The sequence below is a fragment of the Oncorhynchus gorbuscha genome, linkage group LG20, assembly GCF_021184085.1.
Source record: "Oncorhynchus gorbuscha isolate QuinsamMale2020 ecotype Even-year linkage group LG20, OgorEven_v1.0, whole genome shotgun sequence".
Lineage (NCBI taxonomy): Eukaryota > Metazoa > Chordata > Actinopteri > Salmoniformes > Salmonidae > Oncorhynchus > Oncorhynchus gorbuscha.
In genome coordinates, this window is record NC_060192.1 from 23328675 (window position 1) to 23353379 (window position 24705).

The 24705-nt window shown below is 43.7% G+C and overlaps 1 protein-coding gene and 1 pseudogene across 1 annotated transcript; one reads left to right on the forward strand and one right to left on the reverse strand.

Annotated features, from left to right (window-relative positions):
• The first annotated feature begins 2855 nt into the window (after nucleotides 1-2855).
• LOC124006858 lies at nucleotides 2856-4017 on the forward strand (annotated as a pseudogene).
• Nucleotides 4018-7896: 3879 nt separating this feature from the next.
• LOC124006859 (protein mono-ADP-ribosyltransferase PARP14-like) lies at nucleotides 7897-24280 on the reverse strand. Its single transcript, XM_046317050.1, has 18 exons — nucleotides 24006-24280; nucleotides 23729-23841; nucleotides 20520-20547; nucleotides 20029-20265; nucleotides 19636-19863; nucleotides 17100-19427; nucleotides 16786-17054; nucleotides 16312-16548; nucleotides 13267-13488; nucleotides 12999-13113; nucleotides 12720-12875; nucleotides 12385-12447; nucleotides 11965-12150; nucleotides 11109-11312; nucleotides 10375-10995; nucleotides 9509-9654; nucleotides 8989-9163; nucleotides 7897-8811 (listed from the first exon to the last, which is right to left on the reverse strand). Exons 1-18 carry the CDS (start codon nucleotides 24202-24204, stop codon nucleotides 8528-8530), a joined length of 5811 nt encoding a protein of 1936 aa, XP_046173006.1. The 5' UTR covers nucleotides 24205-24280; the 3' UTR covers nucleotides 7897-8527.
• Between the last annotated feature and the right edge of the window lie 425 nt (nucleotides 24281-24705).

The following is a 24705-nucleotide window of genomic DNA, read 5'->3' on the forward strand; positions in this document are numbered from 1 at the left end:
CTGAATTGACAGGACCCTGTCATTATACCAAGTCCTCAACAAGCTTGTGTCGTGTCTTTGGCATCATTTAAGTGAAGACTTTTATTTTATCAAATCAATTCTCTGTAATTATTATTACATGATTAAACTAATCATGTAAATGTAATTAACTAGGAAGTTGGGCAACCAAGGAAAATCTTCAGATTACAAAGTTAGAATTTTCCTAATATAACCCTTCAGATATTTTAATATCTGATCAATTAGTCTTCAAATTAATGAATTATTCTTAACCTGACGTTAGTCTCATTCCAAACGTCATAACGTTGTAAATTGTTGGTCATCTGCACAAACCCAGCCTTTACTATGACTCATCCATACATCAATTGTCTTAATCATTTATTTACTAACTAACTAAATAATCACATAAATGCATAAACAAACAGTAGATATGGTTACCACTGGTGTCCCCCAGGGCTCTGTTCTAGGCCCTCTCCTATTCTCGCTATACACCAAGTCACTTGGCTCTGTCATAACCTCACATGGTCTCTCCTATCATTGCTATGCAGACGACACACAATTAATCTTCTCCTTTCCCCCTTCTGATGACCAGGTGGCGAATCGCATCTCTGCATGTCTGGCAGACATATCAGTGTGGATGACGGATCACCACCTCAAGCTGAACTTCGGCAAGACGGAGCTGCTCTTCCTCCCGGGGAAGGACTGCCCGTTCCATGATCTCGCCATCACGGTTGACAACTCCATTGTGTCCTCCTCCCAGAGCGCTAAGAACCTTGGCGTGATCCTGGACAACAAACTGTCGTTCTCAACTAACATCAAGGCGGTGGCCCGTTCCTGTAGGTTCATGCTCTACAACATCCGCAGAGTACGACCCTGCCTCACACAGGAAGCGGCGCAGGTCCTAATCCAGGCACTTGTCATCTCCCGTCTGGATTACTGCAACTCGCTGTTGGCTGGGCTCCCTGCCTGTGCCATTAAACCCCTACAACTCATCCAGAACGCCGCAGCCCGTCTAGTGTTCAACCTTCCCAAGTTCTCTCACGTCACCCCGCTCCTCCGCTCTCTCCACTGGCTTCCAGTTGAAGCTCGCATCCGCTACAAGACCATGGTGCTTGCCTACGGAGCTGTGAGGGGAACGGCACCTCAGTACCTCCAGGCTCTGATCAGGCCCTACACCCAAATAAGGGCACTGCGTTCATCCACCTCTGGCCTGCTCGCCTCCCTACCACTGAGGAAGTACAGTTCCCGCTCAGCTCAGTCAAAACTGTTCGCTGCTCTGGCTCCCCAATGGTGGAACAAACTCCCTCACGACGCCAGGACAGCGGAGTCAATCACCACCTTCCGGAGACACCTGAAACCCCACCTCTTTAAGGAATACCTAGGATAGGATAAAGTAATCCTTCTCACCCCCCCCTCCCCCCCCTTAAAATATTTAGATGCACTATTGTAAAGTGGTTGTTCCACTGGATGTCATAAGGTGAATGCACCAATTTGTAAGTCGCTCTGGATAAGAGCGTCTGCTAAATGACTTAAATGTAAAATGTAATGTAAATGGTTACAAGGAAATGATAGGGGAGTTTCCCTAGTGGGCTAAGCCAATATGACGGCTTGGTGGACAAAGGGAAGTGGGTGTGGACTGAGAAGGGCGGGAAAGACAAAATGGAGTCACTACACAGTTGATAATTATATTTATTGAAATGCTTATCCTTTGCACATGAACGGTCAGTAATTTGGGAATAATTGCAACCAATATATATTTACGCCCAGTGTCGTCGTGATCTCTGTTGGAATCGTGAGTCCTTCTGTTTGGAAAGCTAATCCGAGCATTTCTCTGCTTCCCTGAAGTCTTTGGTGGTTAGAATGGATACTTCAGAGTACCATTCAGAAATGTTCTTATAGAATAGGTGTTTCGGCGGTTGTCAGTCTTCACATCCCAGGTTGACATAATTTCTAGCTGCAGACTAGTAATTAGTATCTAAGATTTGCTCTTATTCTGTCGGGATCGATAGTCTCAGAGTTGAACCTTTTCCACCCGTGTGGCCAATGCTCCACGTGGTATGGTTAGGAATTCAACAACCATTACAACCTTAGCTTAAACTGAGGTTTTGGGGTATCTACTCAAACCTCTGCCCCCTTAGCTGACTGAGATATGCATGGTCTGAAGAGGATTTCTTCAGGTGTTTTTTTTATTTGTAACAGTAGAAAAGGGCTGTCCCATGAGCCAGATAATGGCTGTGCTCATGGGGGTGGGCCAATGACTTAGTTAATCTTTAAAGGGAATACAATTCTCACAACTTAATGGTTTATCATAGCATTACATAATTTCACAAATAGTTTAATCTTTACTCATTCATTTTATACAATAATTAGATGCAAACCTCATAACAGAGGCACCTGTATAAACAGAGTTATGGTAATGTGGCTGTATTGTCTTTCATGAGGTCACATACATGAAACGAAATGGACCAGGTCGTAGCTGGCTTCTCCACCGACTGTTTACACATCCTCCAAATCATGGATATTGTTCTGTTCTCAAGTTCTGTGATGTAGTAGAAGTTCCTTTGTTCTACTGTGAAACTCTCTCTCTCTATACTGCATGGCTAGGAGGAGATAGTCTCCTCCAGGAATTTACGACCTGAGATAACAGAACCTGGGTGTAGGAGAGAGAGAGTGGGATGCCATGATCTATACCCAGAAAGAGACACTTCTTGACACTTGATAAGAAGAGCGTTGAGGCTTGGATTCTATCAGTAGCTCTGTCCGTAGTCCTGCCTGCAGGAGCAGAGAAGCTGCCAGTAGCAGTGGACTGATGCGAAGGCAGGCTGGTCCTAGGAATCTAGCGGAGGGGGTGGGACACCATGATTTACACGGCTCTCCGTTGGCTGTTTCTAGTGTCCTTCATCGTGCTGACCATCTGCGGTAACATGCTGGTGTGTTTGGCCGTGGGGCTCAGCCGCCGCCTGTGTCGCATTTCTAACGGCTTTCTTCTGCTAGCCGTGACGGATCTGTTACTGGGTCTGCTGGTGCTGATCCTCTCTGCCACCCTGGAGCTGCTGAGTGGACACTGGCTCCTAGGAGGCATCCTTTGTAACATCTACATCTCTCTGGATGTGATGCTCTGTACAGCCTCCACCCTGACCCTGCTGGCCATCAGTGTGGACCGTTACCTGGCCATCTCAACTCCGATATGCGGCCCCCGCAGGGTCACCCCTCCCCAGGTAGCTCAGGCCATCACTGTCATCTGAGTCACTTCCCCACTTCCTTCCTCCCCATCCACCTGGGCTGGAACACGGGTGACTTCAGAATGCAGAACCTGAACTGGGTCGAGGTGGAGGGACGCACCTGTCGCTTTGAGTGGCACAACAACTACGTGCTTCTGTCTACCTCCCACTACTGGTCATGTACGATACGTACCACTGAATCTTTTGGATAGCACGTGAACAGGTTAGTGTTTTATTTCTTATCCATACTTGTTGTGCAGTAGTACCATTACCAGTGGTAGAAGTGATACTAGTAATTATGTCTGGAGCATCAATAGTAGTACTGGAAGAATTAGTCGTAGATCTTAGAGTTGCATCCATTTATTAATGTAATCCGCTCAGTCGTCCATCTGCTGACCTGTTTCTCAAACCTGTCTTCATCCTTCCATTCGGGTACGGCGTATCCGAGCTGCCACTGCTTCAATCGCACGCACGCACAGCATCAGCGGCGGCCACAGCACAAGGCCACAGTGACACGAGCAGCAGTTCTGGGGCCCTTAGTTATCTGCTGCTTATACCTCACTATTGTACCTTTACCTGCATGGGCATCGGGGCAAAGACTAACCCCCCTGCTACTGCCCTCTCTGTGGTGCTGTTGCTGGGCTACTTTAACTCCGCTGTCAATCCCATCCTGTACCCAGCCCTGAACAGGAACTTCCGCAGGGCCTATGAGGAGCTGCTGTGCTGCATGGGGCTAGCGTGGAGACACACGTCCACAACTATCTTTGTGTCCCTGCAGAAACGAGTGCCATCTTTCTAATGCACACAGAGATACTCATCTGACCAATGGCCACAGAGACACTGTCACGCCCTGACCATAGAGAGCTGTTTATTCTCTGTGTTGGTTGGGGCGTGATCGTGACTAGGGTGGGTCATCTAGGTGATTAATGGTTTATGTTGGCCTGGTATGGTCCCCAATCAGAGACAGCTGTTTATCGTTGTCTCTGATTGGGGATCATATTTAGGTAGCCATTTTCTCCATTGTGATTTGTGGGATCTTGTCTACAGTTTGTTGCCTGTGTGCACACCAGTAGCGTCACGGTTCGTTTGTGCTTTATTATTTTGTTCAGTGAGTTTCAGTTAATTAAAATATGTGGAACTCTATGCACGCTGCTGCGCCTTGGTCCAATCATTATAACGATCGTGACAGACGCCCTCCTCAAGGACAATCAGCCAGAGGGGAAGAGCCTCACACTGCAGGAGAGAAACAGCAGCACCATCGCTGACCAGACCAGGTAAAACACATAGTACTGGAAATTACACAGTAGTAACATACTGGATCGGGACCAGGTAACACATACAGGACACATCATAAAGGTATATGTCAGACAATACAGAGTATGTTCTTATTATGTCACCAACAAGAGGCCCTCTCTCTCCGTTTCATGTCCTAACTCACCTTCTACTACCTGGACACAGATGAGCCAGACAGACACATAACACAGGTGAGAAGAACAGACAGTGCAGATCAGTCACACTCATGTATACAGAGGTTAAAAAAAAGTAACATAGAAAACATCTCCACTGGACGAAGGTGAAAGTGTCCAGGCCGATCATTTCCCCAGCTAACTGATAGATCTGTAAAGGTTTCTAGAGGGTGGTGCTATTCTCTCTGCTGCACACCCACTGGTGGTGAATCAGTGACTACCCTGGCTGGATTAACTTGGTGAATCAGTGACTACCCTAGCTGCATTAATTTGGTGAATCAGTGACTACCCCGGCTGGATTAATTTGGTGAATCAGTGACTACCCCGGCTGGATTAATTTGGTGAATCAGTGACTACCCTGGCTGGATTAATTTGGTGAATCAGTGACTACCCTGGCTGGATTAATTTGGTGAATCAGTGACTACCCTGGCTGGATTAACTTGGTGAATCAGTGACTACCCTGGCTGGATTAATTTGGTGAATCAGTGACTACCCTGGCTGGATTAATTTGGTGAATCAGTGACTACCCTGGCTGGATTAATTTGGTGAATCAGTGACTACCCTGCCTGGATTAATTTGGTGAATCAGTGACTACCCTGGCTGGATTAATTTGGTGAATCAGTGACTACCCTGGCTGGATTAACTTGGTGAATCAGTGACTACCCTGGCCGGATTAATTTGGTGAATCAGTGACTACCCTGGCTGGAGTTACTTGGTGAATCAGTGACTACCCCGGCTGGATTTACTTGAATGTGTGTGTTCATCCCTAATAGGTGCAGCATGTCCACTCAGGGCTATGTTGGATGGATTCTAGGAGGTTGGCCGAGGGGAAAGAAGGACATCTAGAAGTGTCATCCAGGGATCCTGTAAATAATGTACTCCTGCGTCAACAGCCAGGCTGGAGAGTTCCACTGGGAATAGGTTCCCTCACATCAGTGGTTCCCAAACCCTTTAGTGTCGTGGCATCTTCCTGTCACTGCCAACAGCTCTATCCAAAACCCGGCATAAATAACTGACCCACTATTTGGAATGTACTGGCTCACATCAACCCAACCACCCCCACATTCACGTGTTGCCGAGATACACTCAGCCGTTCTGCCGTAATGTAGAATGTGACATTCGCACTATGACACTTTGTTTGGCTGTTTATCAGAACGTGGAGTCATTTCCTGATGGCTTTTGTCCACTGGATTTGTAGACTGCTTTGTTTCTGTCATGTGACCTCCTTGTAGATCAAATAGTGAATAATATAAATGAAATTGTTAAAGAAGTCCCCACACAAAACTCTAAAACAGATATTTGCACTCCGTACGTTGTAAGCAGGGGTGTAAAGTACAATTTAAGTAGTTTTTTTGGGTATCTGTACTTTACTTCACCATTTATATTTTTGACTACTTTTACTTCACTACATTCCTGAAGACAAATATTGTACTTTACTCCATACATTTGCCTTGACACCCAAAAGTACTCGTTACATTTTGAATACTTAGCAGGGCAGGAAAATAGTAAAATTCACAAACATCCCTGGTCATCCTTACTGCCTCTAAATGATGTCTGAGTGTGCCCCTGGCTTTTATGTCAATTTAAAAAAACAATAAAATGGTGCCATCTGGTTTGCTTAATATAAGGAATTTGAAATTATTTATACTTTTACTCAAGTAGTATTTTACCGGGTGGCTAATTCTATTATGGTATCTTTACTTTTACTCATGTATGACAGTTGGGTACTTTTTCCACCACTGTAGGCAAGGACTTATGTAAAGTCATCCACACAAGAACAGAGGTGACACAAAACTAATGGAATTGATTTTTATCGGTTTGTGCATATCAATGTTAATGACCTATGTTTCTACTATACAATTCAATCTAAAAATGTTATTTAAAAGTGACTTGCCAATGTATTTTTTATTTAAGGTGTAGGCACTGTCAGGCATGACACGGTACAGTATATTAACCCAGACAACTACCAGATAACATTATTTAAAATGTGGCGAAACAACAAAATCAAAAGGAACATGGACCCAGAAAATAGTCGGAGAAGACAGTCAATGACTGGTAAATTTGTTTAAGAGTGATATGATAGCCTGGATTCCAGACAGTATATTTTTGCTATAGCTAGCCAATTCCATGTTAGTTGTCATGCCTTGTCTTGAAACAGAAAATGTCTGTCACCCAGGCCAGAAATAAACTTACAGTAAATGCAATTGTCCTTAATTGCAGTCAGCTCAGGGCCCGGTTCCATAAAACATAGTGTTTCCGTTAACCCTCTACAGACTAAGCCCTGTCTAAGCTATATGGAATTGTTTTAAGACGCTCATACAAAGGATCATTTAGCTATTTGATTTGGAATTTTAACACCCCTTGAAGTATCATAGAAAATATATATAACAAATGATTTGATGACATTTTGGGGGGGACATTATTGCTATTAGCCCATACAAACACATTAAATAACAGATTCACTACATGGAACAACAGATTGTCCCCAAAAATTCTAAAGGAAGCTTGTTCTGAAGTGTCTGTCCTATATCTGAGAGATATAAGGTCAGTAAACATTTTTTTATATGTATTTAAACACGTATTTTTGGAACTAAACAGTCTCCATATATACTTCCATTAATTATTTCAACTGGGGGGACCTTCAGACGAGTCAGAGCAGAACAACTGACATGTTCATGAGTCTCGTTCCACAGAGGGGTCATATTAGTGTGTGGGTCGTAGAGCAAAATGGAGAGCACCATCGTGTTCATGAGTCTCATCGACATGTACGTGTTTGCAAGAATATTACCTTTCCACAGAGGCGTCATAATAGTTTGTAGGCCAAACTGTTTGGGCGCTACAGACGATTGTGTTAGAAGACCGATGATTTTCGGGATGTCTCATGGTCTGACAAACACCATTCTAGCTCTTGTCACCTTTCACTACAGATGCGGAAGTGCGACATTGGCACATACAGTGAAAAAAAACAGATACTGTATCTCGTTAAAACCGACTGGTTGTTATGGGGATGTTTTTATTATGCTAATTAGACACACCTCGTTAAGGGTTTGCCTTAAGGAATAACTTTCCCTTACCGAAGAGAATTAAGGCTGTTGCACAGAGCCCCTCAAACATTTCCGTAGGTAAGGGCAAAATGTGAGGGTGTTATGGTAGTTTGAAGGCATGCATGTAGAAAGAGTCTCTGGTATCCATGGAAACACCCTGACAGAATACCTTGTCAAAAAGATTGCATTTATTTTGGGAGATCACAAAATTGAACTTCTACATTCAAGACCAGAGAAACAAATTGATTAAGAAGATAACAAAATGTGTTTATTTTTGTATATTTTTTCTCAACTTGTTTCTATTACGTCAAGCTAACTTAAGAGTTGGTAGCTAGCTAGCCAGCTAGCGGTGTCACCATTGAATGTGCAGCTTCTATTGTTAGCTGGCGGTGGAGGTTTTACTTTTGAAACCAGGGCAGAGGAAAGCAACATCCACCTCCACAAATGCTGTTAACATTGATATCCATTACAGAATTAAGCACTTATTAAGGGACCTCATTGGCACCCTTAACTTTTCCACTTAATTTAAGGGGGAAATTCACCTTAAAATGTTTGTGCAACTGACTTAAACTTAAGGAAAATGTAAGGGAAAATACAAGGACAAAATTAATTTAAGATATTTTATGCAACCGGGCCTAAGCAATATCATTTATGTCTATAAAGAGTATGTTTTCTAAGGATGTCTAACCTCATACATGGCTATAACAACTAGCTCCCATACCATCAAAACCCTTCACACAGACATATGCAATTTGTTGTGAAGTATTGATATACTAATGAAGGTACAGTTAAATCTCATTTACTGGAATGTGATGAGGAACTCTGGATAAGCCTGCACATCATTGAAGATCACAAACATGGTTGGATTGGAGGTGTTGTCTGTGACACTGTCGTACAAATCGGCATCCTTCCCTGAAGGTTTGGCAGGAGGAACAATCAAGCCTGCTTTTCCCCGAGTGTAGTCTCCAACAAGAACCCTGGCCAGGTACATGCGCTTGTTCCCTTGTGCATCAGCTTTAGAATATCCCTTTGCTGAATAACTGGAGTCCACAGCAAAGTATGAACCATTGCCAATTGCAGCACCTGGACGAAAAACATATTGTTCTTAAAGAGTTGTAAAAAAATTAACAACAATGATACTGAATTGATCAAATGGATTTATGTCTCAACATCAAGCGCCTCCTCTCTTAGGAAGAGGTCTCAATATAACAGTAAAGCATATTGGTCATCAGACATGTTTCCATGAGACCATTCTCATACCATGTGTTCCAGCGTAGCCGCGATTGAAGCCATGGTTGTTGATCTGGGTGATGGAGTCGGAACTGGTGCCATGGAACAGCAGTTTCTCGTTGTTTGTGTGCTTGTTCTTCTCCTCCAGGAGTTTCTTTCTTATCTGGTAGTTTTTCCACAGTGAATCGTTCTGGACTTGTTCAATCTTCGAATAGCAAACGAAACACGTGTATAAATCGACAGTGATTTATTTATTACTGAAGTGCAATCCCACCTAGCCAAATACGTAACGAACAGCAAAGGAATAGGAATTACACATTTCACTGGTTCCATGAATTACAGTTCCATTCTTTAAAAATAAATCCCAAACGCTTTGCTGTCTTTAATGTAGCAGCAAACACAATTAAAATGATTGTCTTAAAAAAAGATAGTTGAGGGATTCCTAACATCAAATTCGTCAAATGTGAGGATTTTCATATAACGTCACCATAGAAAATCAGTCTATTGTGGAATGCAAGTTAAATTCAGGTATACATTTTCACAAACATACTGTAATGATGGTGTTGTTGAGTAAAGTCTTCCGGAATTCCTTCTCTACGTCATTGTATCCCTTGGATCCTGGAGTTAGTGGGACCAGCTTTAAGAGGGAACCCTTCATGTCATCCCAGTGTGCAGGTAGAGACACTGATGTATCGTCTAGACAAAAGTTTGGTATTTAGTGATCAAATTATTACACAATAAGTATTGTCATTAAAAAGACTCAATCATTCACAACTTTAAATGCATATTGATAATATACTCAGTTCCATGACATGTGCTGCAGCAGTAGGCCTAATCGCAGAAAAACATCGCTAGAACGACACATTCCTCTCTTGCTAGATGCACAAATAAAGGTGAATAACACTCAAATCTATTATTTTTTTAACCCCAAAAATTGTCTTCTGATGTGAGGTAAGCATTGACCTGCACTCAGAACACCACTTTGTTGTTTCTCTATGAATCATTGTAATATTGAGAATGAAAAAAAACGGAAAAATCCCAAACTAGTTCAAATAAAACAGAGAAAACAGAATTATGGAAAATACAAGAATTTAATGGAGAATTGTATGGATCCTGTCATGCCACATACTGCTTATTAACCATTTTTTTACCAGGTATATTGACAGAAAACATATCTTGTACACCAAAGACACGGGGATGAGTTGTAGGGTAGAGGATACGAGAAGAATGTGCCTATTTTAAAACTATATTTAAATTAGCTCTTGTTCTATAAAAGGTTGGAGATGCCTGATACACTGTATGCAACCACACAATGACACAAAAATAATACATTCTTTTATATTTAATATCACCGTTCTACATAATTTAATTTAAATGCAGTCTAGAAAGATGAGGATTTGTTATGGATGAACTCACCTTTCAGGTCTTTTCTCAATAACTCAATTTCTCTTCTGCCCCCAAACTTGACAGCTCTCTTGTGGGCTACATTTGCCTCATAATCCTCATTGTTGATCTTGATTGTCACTTTGCTGTTGTCTCTCACAGCCTCCTCCAGGATGTAGTTGGTGAGCATGTCAAAAGACACCATTGTTCCACTGTGGTCTTTGTACTGCCACTCCACCAGGCTGCTCACCAGGAAAGCTGCCTGTTTGCGGTTCTCTGCCCTCTCCTGGTCCAAGACCATGTCCCTGATGAGGCCATCTGCTGTAAGCACATCGCGGCTCAGGCCCTCCAGGCGGATCAGGGAGTCTGGGCCCTTCTTCTCCAGGCATATCTTGACCGTCAGCTCCCTCTGCATGGCCTGCAACTTCTCCACATCCCCCTGGCTCAGCTGGCTGATGTACGGGTTCTTGATGGTTTTCTCAGTTTGCTCCTTCATTATGAGGTTTTTAACCCAGTCCCGGGCACGGCTCACAGCCTGGGGACTCTCTGCACACAGCTGGAACACGGTCGGGGCAAACTCCTCTCCCGCCATGACAAAGTTCTCACGGGCAGAGCCCTCATCACTGGGTCCCATAAAGTAGGTTGTCAGTTTATCTATGAAGAAACAGCACCCATAACAAATGTCACTTATGATTATAATAACTATTGTATTAGTACACATTAAGCTCATATTGTCTTCTACCTCGCACACTTCCATTCTCACTGACCTTTCAACCTGGTAAAAATGCCCTTTTCCTCCACTCCCTCTCCCACTCTCCTCTTCATGCTCTTGTGGAACTCTGTCACCATGGCAGTCTGGAATATCAGGATGTTCACACTTCTCACAAACTGTCCCTTTTTCTTCTTCACAAAGTCCACCACTGCGTCAATCATGGCGTCCGCAACAGCAGAGGGACTCGCCCCACCCTGGCCTGACAGACAGACAGATGGAGGCAGACACACAATGACATGGCTATGGAGGCAAATCTGTCCCTGAGAGTGACTAATCACAAGACAAATATGGAAGAAAGGGAAGGAGACCAGGAAAATATGAAAGGAACAAGTAAAAGTGGCATAGTATATTTGGCGAAAAAGACGTAGAAAGAACAAGAGTATTTGAAAACAATTAGGAAAGTATCAGGTAAAAAGTATCAGGTAAAAAGTAGCTGGTAGTCATTATGAGGAGCAGGTAGTCATTATGAGGAGCAGGTAGTCATTATGAGGAGCAGGTAGTCATTATGAGGAGCAGGTCGTCATTATGAGGAGCAGGTAGTCATTATGAGGCGCAGGTAGTCATTATGAGGCGCAGGTAGTCATTATGAGGCGCAGGTAGTCATTATGAGGAGCAGGTAGTCATTGTGAGGAGCAGGTAGTCATTATGTGGAGCAGGTAGTCATTATGAGGAGCAGGTCATCATTATGAGTAGCAGGTGGTCCCATTCAGAGCACATGGAAGCAAAGCATATGGCCACTTTACAACCTCACAGTAGAAACAAAGGACACAACAAAACAGGCAACAAGTAAAATAAAAACATGCAACTACACAAGACAGTGTAGTCTAATAATGACCATTAAAGCAGAGTACCTGTTCCAAGCGCTGGGAAGGACACTGAGGTGAACCTTCGCTCCTCACACTTCTTGAGAACATCGTACACAGTCTCTTTAATCATCTCAGGGTCATTCTGTCCCACAATGTGCATGATGTGTTTGCATGGGAGAGATCCTGCTGATGTCACGATCATCCTGCATGGTTGGAAGCTTGGGGATCTGACTGTAGAAAAGCATAAAAGGAAAGGTTTAGATGTCAAGAATCTAAGTTACTAAAAGGTCAAATCAATGCACACCAGTGTTGTAGGACCCGTGGATTGGAAACTGACTTTAGACTTTTACCAGACAGTATCAAACAGTGCTGAAATGTCATCTCATTCATATCCAACATGACACCAGTCTCCTTGACCAGAAACATGACAACAGTATATGTTGACTCAAGGACATGGATACACACCAATCTCTGAGCACTCCAACTCCACCTTCAATCCAGCTCCTTCTAAAATGGATTTGGATACACCTGAAGAAACAAAGACATTAGTACAATATGGCTCTTTATTCTAAGTCAACAATTGTACCATTAAATAAGTTGTGTGTCTGTGGGTGTGTATGGGATTTAGCTTTTGCTTTCTGATTGTGTAGCTGTAAACACTGTTCATTTGGATTTCCAACATTTCAGATGTGTACATGTTAAACATCCTTATAAGGTGTTCCTTAGTATTTGTCTTAGTAGCCTCATAAACATGAGACATTGGTTACTGCACCTATGCTATTGTCAGAGGTACAAGTCACCTGATTTGAGGTTAAAGTCCTTATTGGAAGAGTTGACAATGACATCACTGGACTCCTTGGTGATGTCTCCTGATGACACTTCAAAGGTCACGTGACCTATCTGCATGCTGTACACACCCAGAGAAGGGGATGACACCTGTCCAAAGAAGCCTGTGCCTAATGAAAATAACATGTTTAGACAAGGGGGTTCTGTGGAAACAGACATGCTCTAAAGAGGCAGCAGGGTCTCAGTGGTTGAATATTTTTGGGGAGACTTTGAAGGCTGTGAATTAAGCTTACCAGAGGGCTGCTGTGATTGGCCAACATGAGATTTGGAATGTTGTGATTGGCCGGAACCTTGTGAACTCTGCCAAGTATACCCTTGTGTCTGACCTTTGAATTCCCTGACAAAGCACTGTAAACAGGAGATATAAAGTGTGGAGCATTTATCAAACATATCTAAGAGCACAACACACACTGAAAAAGGTGAGGTTATGCAACAACACTACCTCTGTGTGATGATAAACACTGAATCCCCCTTTAAACCATTTTCCATCTTCAAACTTACATCCACAGTTTGGGTGTCGCTGGGGTGGACCACGATGGCCACCTCTTTAAGGTGTGTGGAGTTTCTTCTCTGGCTGAAGTCTTTGACCTCCTGCAGAAGAAGCTTGGACACCAGGCCCTTAGGGAACCCCATGTTCCCAGTTCCAATGGCAGGGAAAGACAGGGATGCCAGCCTATGCTTCTCTGCCTCACTCAGGCAATCTCTGATCATCGTTCTCAATATCTTAAATCACAAACACAAGGACAATTTTAGAAACATTTTACTAAAACCTTTCTATGCACTCTCAATAACCAGTACTTAATTTGAGCTGGAACCTGTTTCGGCATCTATCAGTTTTGACTTGGTTTGTTCCGGCACCTATGTGGACGGATCCGGTACCTCTCACAACATGATTTATTAATTGTTTCAATGTTCGCCCTGTATACATTCTAATAAAAGCGATCAGCGTTAAATCAAGTTGCCTCCTCGTTATTTCTCCTTCTCAACAAAAAGACCATGTAAAAGCGTGGGGATCCTTCATCCTTTCCTGCCACACTGATTCCAGACCTGCTCTCTTATTTGTACATAAAGGTTATTGGGAGGGAGGGTGGGGTAAGTAACTGATCTCGACACAGGTCTTGGTAGGTGGTCAGCTAGTGAAGAGGTCCCTACGTAATCACGTTACGTAGCCTAGGCTAGTCGTCTCCCTACTGAATTTGAATCTTGGGAAAGCCAGATAAAAAATGGAAAAGAAAAGGCAATCGAGTTTGACATTTTTCAAGTCCAACAATCTAGAGAAAGATGGTCAATTGAACCCAAAACAAATCAGAGAACTGTCAGTGCAGGAGGAGTGAGGTGCAAACGGTTCCCGATGGCAATGCCTAAACTCACAGCGCTGCTAATCCTAACAGTTCAGCATCACCACCGGCACCTCGACTAGCTAGTAGGCCTACTAGAGAGTCAGACTCAGATGGAGAGGCAGACGGGGAGCTGGGAGGTGGGGGGCAGTGCATCCACGGACAAAGTGCTCGGTCAGGTGCAATTTGCAGTTCAAGCAAACACATAACCCCATGCTTGTCATTCATAATTCAAAATTGGGCTGTACCACATGCAAAAAGGAAGATAGCTTGGGTCTAGAAACGACTGGAGGGATTAAACTAGCAAAAGTGTGGGTGCAATGTACAGTAAGTTAACATCCTATGCCTCAGACGTATAACATGGTTTTTGAACATGCCCGAACCAGGGAACATTTGGTGGCAGCAAGTCTTGTAGATGAGGCTAAAGAGGACAATAAAAACATTGCCAGTCTTCAGAAAAGCCTTAGAAGGAGGCTAAAGGTCACAGCCACAGGCCCGCTCATGGCTTTGAGCAAGAAATGGACTCTCAGGAGTGAAATGGACTTGACATGGGGAGAGTATTTGCTGGAGGTTTGGAAAACTAAGGTAGGACATTTTTTTTCCTTTACAAACTTGTTCTGTACTGTGAAAGTACCGTAATTTCCGGACTATAAGCCGCTACTTTTTTCCCACGCTTTGAACCTCACGGTTTATACAATGACGCAGCTAATTTATGGATTTTTCCCGCTTTCACAAGATTCATGCCGCCAAAAAACTGAGCACCGTCACATAATGTGACGTAAATCGAGCGCGCTCAAACTTCCCATCATTCTGATTACGGTAGTCATTTTGTCACCCTCATCATGGCAAAGACACGGAGAAATGCATATGATGCAGCTTTCAAGTTGAAGGCGATCGATCTGGCTGTTGGAAAAGGAAATAGAGCTGCTGACAGCGTGGCGCATTATCAAAAAATCCACTATCATCAACGGGTTTGAAAGGCTGGACTGCTGCGTGTTGAATTTGCCTCCGGATGAAAGTGACGAGAGCGACAATGAAAACGATCCAACATTGGATGAAGCAATTCTGAGGCTATTCAACTCCGACACCGAAGAAGATTACTTCAGTGGTTTCAGTGCACAGGAGGAAGATAGTGACCAATGACTTTCTTGGTAGGCTACTGTTTACTGTTTATTTTTGTTACAAGCCGTGTTTCGTTTAAAGGCTGTGTAAAGTTAATTTGTTTCAATGTACCGGTAGGCACCTGCGGCTTATAGACATGTGCGGCTTATTTATGTACAAAATACATTTTTTTTTAATTCAGTGGGTGCGGTTTATATTCAGGTGCGCAGAAATTACGGTAATCTGAATATGTGCTTCATATTATCACAATGGCAGGAGGCATATATATTCTCATATGTGTGTTCTGCTGTAGCCTACAGAGATTTATTTTATTTGAAGTTATATTCTGATATTGTGATATTTGTTCTACTGCTACATTGATGTTTTGAAAATGATATTAAATTGGGGTCTTGTGAGCCCCACAGCTGAGTACGTGTGCATATGGCGGGTGTTCTGCAGTGTCGTCTAAAAATGTTGCTATACATCAATGTCTAGAAAATTAGACTATAAGAAATATGGACTTGTGTAAACCCTGCAGCTATACTCAAGTATGTGGGCATACTGAAGTGACGTTTAACATGCTTTCAATTAATCAGCACCTTGGAGAGAACTGCACCTTGGAGAGAACTGCACCTTGGAGAGTGCTGTCCATTTAACCAACATAGACAGTAGGCTACTTGGCTGTTTACTTTGTCTGCTGTGCTGCTACGTTGTGTTTGACACTTTTCCTCTCAATGTGTTCCTGTACCTCAGAGCCCTCCGGATACCCCACCCCTCACACTCACTATGTGTTCCAGTACCTCAGAGCCCTCCGGATACCCCACCCCTCACACTCACTATGTGTTCCAGTACCTCAGAGCCCTCCGGATACCCCCACCCCTCACACTCACTATGTGTTCCAGTACCTCAGAGCCCTCCGGATACCCCCACCCCTCACACTCACTATGTGTTCCAGTACCTCAGAGCCCTCCGGATACCCCCACCCCTCACACTCACTATGTGTTCCAGTACCTCAGAGCCCTCCGGATACCCCCACCCCTCACACTCACTATGTGATCCGGGACTTCCCGATTTACAAATTAAACACTGTCAAAAACTCATAGCTTACCTTCTCTGCTGAGCCAGCTCCCTGGTCCCAATGGGGGCATACAGTATGGATCACCCTCTGACATCGCAAGTTGTAACCGTCGGTGACCACAATGTCACCATAGGCCAATCTGTTGACGCGAGCCTCATCTGCGGCTGCTGATTGGAGCCCAGGACCGGCTGCCATTAGGATAGCATTGGACACAGCACCTTTACTCAGGTCCAAATCCTCAGAGATGGTGTTGACGATGCCCTCAGACTAGAGGTTTCAAAACAAATGACCAAACATTCATGAAGCGAGAAGGGGACAGCTATGTATTTCTATTCAAACTTAAATTTTGACTTCTACAAGACAGCTGTCATTCCAGATAAAGAAGAGTAGAATGAAAAGTAAACAAATTATACACCTTATACTCTGGGTTATCTGATGTACTACTTATAATACACGTATCAATGGTTTATGTGGTGCTCTGATAACTACAGTATGTGTACTCACATATTCCTCCTGGATATTTCCCTTCCTCAGAATGATCTTCAGACCCTCTTGTGTGCGATTGGTCTGTAGGATTTCCCCACTGCCTGCCCCCTCAAACTTCCTCTCTTGGCCATACTCTCTCCTCTGCTCCTCTTGGTTTTCATGATAATTTCTTTGAGTTATGCTGTCTCTAACTCTTCCTCCCCTATATCCATGTCCTCCTCTACCTCCACCTCCTCCTCTACCTCCACCTCCTCCTCTACCTTCTCCTCCTCCTCTACCGCCTGCTCCCCCTCTACCTTCTCTTCCCCCTCTACCTTCTCCTCCCCCTCTACCTCCACCTTCTCCTCCCCCCCTTCTGCTTTGTCCCCACTGCCCATGTCCCCATGGTGACTGTCCCTGATATCCAGGTCCTTGATGTCCGTAACTATGTTGTCCTCTTCCCCGTCGTTCACTTCCCTGTTGCCCGCGTCCCCGATGTCCATTTCCCCTATGTGCACCCTGCGGAGGCATGGTCATTTTTGGGTGCAGGTCATTGAACGTTTTCTGGACAGCGCTGGCCAGGGCTCTCACAGTGTTGTCACTGTTGTCCACCAGGTGAATCTCAGTCAGGGAGGTCTGACCACTCAGGTTCTCACAGTAGTCACGCACTGCCACAGCAATGGTCTCAGTGCACAGGTCCAGAGGAAAGCCGAATATCCCAGAGCTGACGGCCGGGACGGCAACAGTTGAGCAGTTAACCTTCGCAGCCTCCCTCAGGCTCTCATTCACAGCTTGTTTCAGACGCTGTATGGCTGTTCCCTGGTCAAAGTGTGTGAACCGTGGACCAACTGCATGGACCACATACTTACAGGGCAGATTGCCTGCATCTGTCACAATGGCGTCGCCTGGCTGCAGTCGGCGGTTATTACGGACATGTTGATCACTGAGCTCCTGCAGCCGTGGACCAGCAGCCTTGAGTAGTGCTAAAGCCAGGCCTCCAATATGCTGCAGGTCTTCATTGGCTGCATTGACTACTGCGTCCACTTTGAACTTGCAGATGTCTGCCTTACTGACAGAGACCAGGATTCCATTGTGTGTTCTCACCTCACAGCAAGATGATGGGCCAAACCCTTCCTCTCCATCTTCATCATCGCCCTCTTCTTCCTCCAGCATGTAGTCTTCCTGCAGCAGCACCACACAGCCATGCTCCTTCATCGCCATGGAAACAAACATTCTTCCCTTCTCTTGAAAGTACTTCCTTGCTCCAGGCTTCATGATGGTGAGCTCATCAGTGCAGAAAGGTGCTACCATCTTCTGAAAGGTCTCTTTGACCTTCTTGACATAGAGACGGGCTCCAGAAAGGACAATTTTGGGCCTTCTGGGGTCAAAGTGGACATTCACCTCATCACGCTTGGCAAAATGTTCCCAGTCCTGGGATTTGTTCTCCTGGATGAATTTAACCACGGCACAGGACTTGACACGGACAGCCTCTTCGACTCGTGAGTAGTTTTCAACAAAGTCCCGCAGACTGTTGCTGACCTCTCTGACCGGGTCCAGGAAGCCAGACACAATGATTCTGTCTCTCCTCTCTGGGTGAAGCTTAATCACCACCGTTCTTTTCTTTAGGGAGTTGTAGGCATCCACCAGCTGGTTGTTCAGATCTTTCCACTCAGGCTTCCTCAGCACCTCCTGATCCTCCACCATAAGGCTCTGCAGGGACAGGGCAGTCTTCATCCTCTGCTCTGCATCAGCCAATGCTCTGTCTGAGCTACCAGTCAGAAGTACATTTCCACCCTCCACTCTGTACACAGCGTTGATGCCCCGGGACGTGAACAGGTCCTGGGACATCTCCATACTGTCCACTGACCGCAAGAAGTCCAGGAGTTGGGGTTCCAGCTTCAGCTGCTTCTTATTCATCTTGAGCTCCCTCTCCAGAATCCAGTTCTTCATCTTGTACACCTCTGCAACAAGACCTGAGAGAACCAACTTCTTGGTGTCGTCTCTGTAAGAAAAACCCATCGCTGGGGCTTCGTCTGCTGCGTGCTTCAGAAGTCCTTCCTGCTGCAGGATAGAGAACATGGCAGGGGACATGTCCATCTCCTCCGAGATGCCATCCCTCTGCCTCTCTATCCGACTCATGGCCCTGTGCATGAGGTCTTCCACCAGCCCCTGGAGTCGCTTTGTGTCTTCGGCCAGACCTGCAACTGTCAGAGACCCTTTGGAGGCATCCATAGCTAGGACAGCATCCTCTTTCACCACCGAGCGGACTTCTTTCTCCACTGCCTTCCACGCTGGGGCACTTGCAAAACACTCAAACACAGCATATTGGGCCATGATGTCACGGAAGACAATCAAGACATTCTGTTTCCATCCGTCTACATATTCGCTTGTTAGTCCTTTCTGCCTTAGCAGGGTTGGCAAAGGACTGAGTTTAACCTCAGGAGTATCCATGTTTACTTGACAGAAATGAGCCTTCATCTGGTCAGTGATGGGGGACAACTGTCTCTTCATGGAGAGAAATTTCCATACAGCAGAATGCACACACTCTTTGAAGGGGTCAGGCATCTTCCACATTGGCCTCTCCTTTCCATACAAGGCAGTGCTCAATGACTCATAGTATGGATACACGTTGACAGGGACTTTGCCAATCACATGATGTTTATTTAGAGTGGTTTCCACAACTGAAACGACATAGATAACGGACCGTCTTTCATAGCATGAAATGAGGGCGAAACAGAATATTTCTGTTTAAGGCCAAGAGACTGCTGCACCAACAGAATAGCAAGGCTACATTCAATTCCTCTTATAATAGAGAGTAATAGATTACCAAATAAACAAATAGATGAACATTTATATCATTAAACAGCTCATTGAAACAGCAGGTTTTACCTTCTGCTGCATGGAAGGTGACAATGGCTGCCTGTTCCTCATGGAACATAGTGATGTCCTTTGCTGGGCCAGACCACTTCTCAAAGTAGAGCACCAGCATCTCTTCAGGTATGTTGGAGGTCAGGTTCTCCACTCTCACACTCTGGCACCTCTCTAGCAACCGACCAATCAAACCCTGCTTCTGGAAACTCTTGTTGCTCTTGCTCTCAGTAAGGAACCGCTCCACATCTAAAGACAGACAGCAATCATATCCATAATGTCATGCACAACAGTTATTGAAATGATGATCCCTTCTTGTGAGGGAGAGATCTGTTTTTATAATACTTCAAAAGTGAAATTCATTGTTAGTATTCTTTGATGAAAAAAAATCGATAATTTGAAATAGTGACCAACCTTTGGGATTATTGAAGGTCACAACAGCTCTGTTGGTCTCACTGATGACCTCCAGGGAGAAGTTGTCTTCCTCCAGGCCAGAGAGGGTCTCCACCAGCAATGTCAGCATCTCTCTCGACATGCTCTCAGGAACTCTCTCCAGCACCACAGCAGAGCTTTGAGGAGACACCTCAGCTCCACCTCCCTCTCCAGGCCCACTCTCAGAGTTGGGAGCTTCCTGTGCTTGACTTGACACATCTGGGATTAAACACACTAGATATTCATATCCAATAACCTCATTCATATCTTCACATTTCTCTGACTTCATTGGCACATTTCAACCTATGACAAATGTACAAGTAGATATGGCCTGATAAGGCTGCATTTTGCAACACTGTCTAATGATATGCCAATAGGGATCATTATTAAATGTATTAGGCAAAACATTCAATATAATACTATTAGGTCAAGGGAATGCATCAACAACCACAGAAGCAAGGAAAAGATGTTACCTGACAATTCATTGCTCGTAGCACCAAGCTGGAAAACATGCAAAACAAACAAAATGTATATGTAAAATAGTTAACCAATGGGCAACTTTACAAGTATGCTCTTTAATAGTAGCCATAAAAATAATGTATTAGCCTTTCGAGCCAAGACAGCACAAATTTAGCCTACAGTTAATCTCTGTTTAACCAGAAGTAAAATCTTGCATAAAGAGCATTCGGAAAGTATTCAGACCTCTTGACTTTTCCACATTTTGTTACGTTACAGCTATATTCTAAAATTTATTAAATATTTTTCCCCCTCATCAATCTACACCCAATACCCCATAATGACAAAGCAAAAACATATTTTTTGAAAATTTTGCAAATGTATTAAAATATTTAAAAAACTTAAATAGTACATTTACATAAGTATTCAGACCCTTTACTCAGTACTTTGTCGAAGCACCTTTGGCAGCGATTACAGCCTTGAGTCTTCTCGGGTATGACCCTACAAGCTTGGCACAACTACACACAGGTGAATCTTCACCCCAGTCTGAGGTCAGGTTTTCTGAGCAGGTTTTCATCAAGGATCTCTCTGTACTTTGCTCCATTCATCTTTCCCTCAAACCTGATGAGTCTCCCAGTCCCTGTCGCTGAAAAACATCCTCACAGCATGATGATGCCACCACCGTGCTTCACCGTAGGGATGGTGCCAGGTTTCCTCCAGATGTGACATTTGGCATTCAGTTTTAGTTTCATCAGACCAGTTAATCTTGTTTCTCATGGTCTGAGAGTCCTTTAGGTGCTTTATGGCAAACTGCAAGCAGGCTGTCATGTGCCTTTTACTGAGGAGTGGCTTCCGTTTGGCCACTCTACCATAAAGGCTTGGTAGGTGGAGTGTTGCAGATAAGGTTGCCCTACTCCCCTGATTGCTCTGTTTGGCAGGCGACTAGCTCTAGTAAGAATCTTGGTGGTTCCAAACTTCTTTCATTTAAGAATGAGGGAGGCCACTGTGTTCTTGGGGATCTTCAATGCTGCAGAAATGTTTTGGTATCATTCCTGAGATCTGTACCTCGACCTAATCCTGTCTCGGAGCTCTATGGACAATTCCTTCAACCTTATGGCTTGGATTTTGCTCTGCACTGTAAACTGTGGGACCTTATATAGACAGGTGTGTGCCTTTCCAAATCATGTCAAATCAATTGAATTTACCACAGGTGGACTCCAATCAAGTTATAGAAAACATCTCAAGGATGATCAATGGAAGCAGGATGCACCTTCGAGTCTCATAGCAAAGGGCCTGAATATTTTTTATACATTTGCAAACATTTCTAAAAACCTTTTTTCACTTTGTCATTTTGGAGCATAGTGTGTAGATTGATGAGGGAAAAAATAAATAAATACATTTTAGAATAAGGCTGTAACGTAACAAAATGTGGAAAAAGGGAAGGGGTCTGAATACTTTCCAAATGCACTGCAATTTGGCCAGCTGCTTGCTTGGATTTTTGTTTTTGGTCAAAAAAGATCATAAAATCACCAGAAATTCAGCTCCATAATTTTTTTTATTTTTACATTTGGGAATACATTAAAATCTGGAAAATGAATTTGGATAAATTCGGAATAAATTATATTTAATTACCACAAGCTTTCAATGGAAAACGATAGAATGACAAACCAAATAAATATGTATAGCAGCCTAGAGTGCGCTGCCAAACTGCAGCAACAATTGGCAACAGTAGGGTGAGTATTGGGAATGTGCTGGGTGCCGAGCTCTTTCCTTTTCTAACACGCTCTGCGTTCACTCTGAGTTCACTCTGAGTTGGCCAAATCTGACTTAACAAGAACAGACACATACAGAACACTCCATGAGGGGTTGCTAAAACAGCTGTCCTCAGAACATTTGTTTTTGATTTGAGGCTCATGTACAACGCACTATGAACTTGCCCGGTCCTAGTGTAGCCTGCAGTGCTTAATTTGTAGATCAGGGGGTGCCGGAACAAAAAATTGTGCAAGAGAGGGTGGTGACCTGGGGAGCTTTGAGGTATAGAAACGCATGAGAAAAAAACAATCCTCTGTATAATAAAGCATTGCATTCATATCATCACATTTGCATAGTGGAATAGCACAGTAGAGTAGAGGTACTTACAGAAGTGGCACACATGGGGAAACATTTGCCATTTTATAAATGCATTTCATGCAATTCTATGTCATTTTACATGACTGGAGACTGGCAGAATATGTTTCATACCCAATACTGCACGAATGATCTAAAGGACAGGCTACTTTGACACCAACACACTGAGAATCTTAGATAAATAAAAACGACCTTGTCTTAAATCCAGCAATTTAACCTTAATTTAACCAACAATTTAATTTCACCTTATTTAGCCAGACAAGTTAAGAACAAATTCTTATTTACAATGACGGCCTACACCGGCCAAAGCAGGACGACGCTGTGCCAATTGTGCACCACCCTATGGGACTCCCAATCACGGCTGGTTGTGATACGGCAGGTAGCCTAGTGGTTAGGGCATTAGACTAGTAACTGAAAGGTTGTAAGATCAAATCCCTGAGCTGACAAGGTAAACATCTGTTGTTCTGCCCTGAACAAGGCAGTTAACCCACTGTTCCTAGGCTGTCATTGAAAATAAGAACATGTTCTTAACTGACTTGCCTAGTTAAATACATTTTAAATTAAATGAAAATACAGCCTGTGATACAGCCTAAGCTAGGTGTGTGGGGACCCATATTGTAGGTTACAATATGAGGAAGAAATTAAAGTCCTAAAAATGCTTTACAGTTTCACTACCTCACCCAATGATGTGAGTGTGGAAAAGGTGAACAGACTGTTGTTTATCAACAAAGACAAGCCACCTCAGTTTCCATCCACGTAGTCCTAATTATGAAGTTAATTGACATTCATGTGGAAACGTACTTCCCCACAAACACTGCTTACAACTGAAGATAGCAGTCTGTTACAATAATCCTTATTTATCTTTAGACATTCTGTACGAGACAAATACATGACAAATCTGGGCACGGCAACGAATACGCGCATTTATCTCTGATTGGCTGCAGTAAAAGTGGCGCATGACAGAACAAGCTAGGTTGAATCCGGACAACTGTAGCTGGAATGGGAAGGCCTCAACACCGTTGATAGCAGACATTCGTACATTTGATTTCACAGAAAGTGAACAATCCAACAGTTGCAGCTATTCATATAGACTACTCACCGACAGAGTGCAAGCCTCTTTCAGATTTCCCCCCGAGGATGACAAGCGCAACTTCACAGTTTCCTTGTCTACAGTAATTTCGTGGTTATCTCTCGATAGAACCCTTTCCCTGACTGTGGAGACAAATGCGACATCATGCACACGTCACTTTACTGGAAGTCACTTGTACATATTTACATTTGTATGGTTAACACTATTTCACTGTTATGATATCCTACAGTAGGCTATAAAATGACAACTATACGATACAAATCGTCATCCGTGGTGATCTGCTTACCATCCTCAGATTTGAAATAAACAGTTGCTCTAGTGGAGCGTTGATCCTCGTAGTGCACCAAGCAGTCCCCTCCACTCGACTTCTTTTTACTTTGAAAATAAATCTGAAGCTTGTTCTGTATCCCTTTAGAGACAGAGTTTGTCCAACTGACGTCTACAGTGATGGGATAAGGATATTCATCCATCGTTTCACCCCTCATGCGAATACTGTTTGGGTATGAAACGCGTCGTCCTATTCTTTCACTGCATCCACTGTTTCACTTTCGTTTCAGCCTCGGTTGACGAGGAAATCGTGTGTACAATGGACCTACTGATCATATAACCACGCCGTATATGAGTAGGCCGGCTAAGGTTGTAAAACATTATCGGGGCATATAAACCTATTGGCCTATACTTTTCAAGTAGTGTTTAACTTTCGAACGTTTTGCTAAAAAAATGGCGAATGGAAACGATGTTGCATTATATTTTCACCTGCTTCACAATGTCTTAATAAAAATAACGAATGTTAGGTAATGCTCTCAGGGGAGAGTGAACTTGATCACAGACAGAAATTAAGGTCCTAGATGTCCCAATGTACATGACCATTTGGACATGTGTAGCAAAAATGGTGCTATAATTTTTGCACCTGTCTACAGAGCCTTTAGGGAACTGGATAGCTCAACGGGGAAAGATCTATCAATCTCTGAGTAATTAGGAAATAA

Excerpts from the sequence above, each read along its gene's own strand:
- LOC124006859 (XM_046317050.1), bottom strand. The coding sequence starts at position 24,204 with ATGAGGGGTGAAACGATGGATGAATATCCTTATCCCATCACTGTAGAC. Across the intron at positions 23,842-24,005 it reads TTATTTCAAATCTGAGGATG|TCAGGGAAAGGGTTCTATCG; the intron begins GTAAGCAGATCA and ends TTGTCTCCACAG. Across the intron at positions 12,151-12,384 it reads GTTGGAGTGCTCAGAGATTG|TCAGATCCCCAAGCTTCCAA; the intron begins GTGTGTATCCAT and ends GCTTTTCTACAG.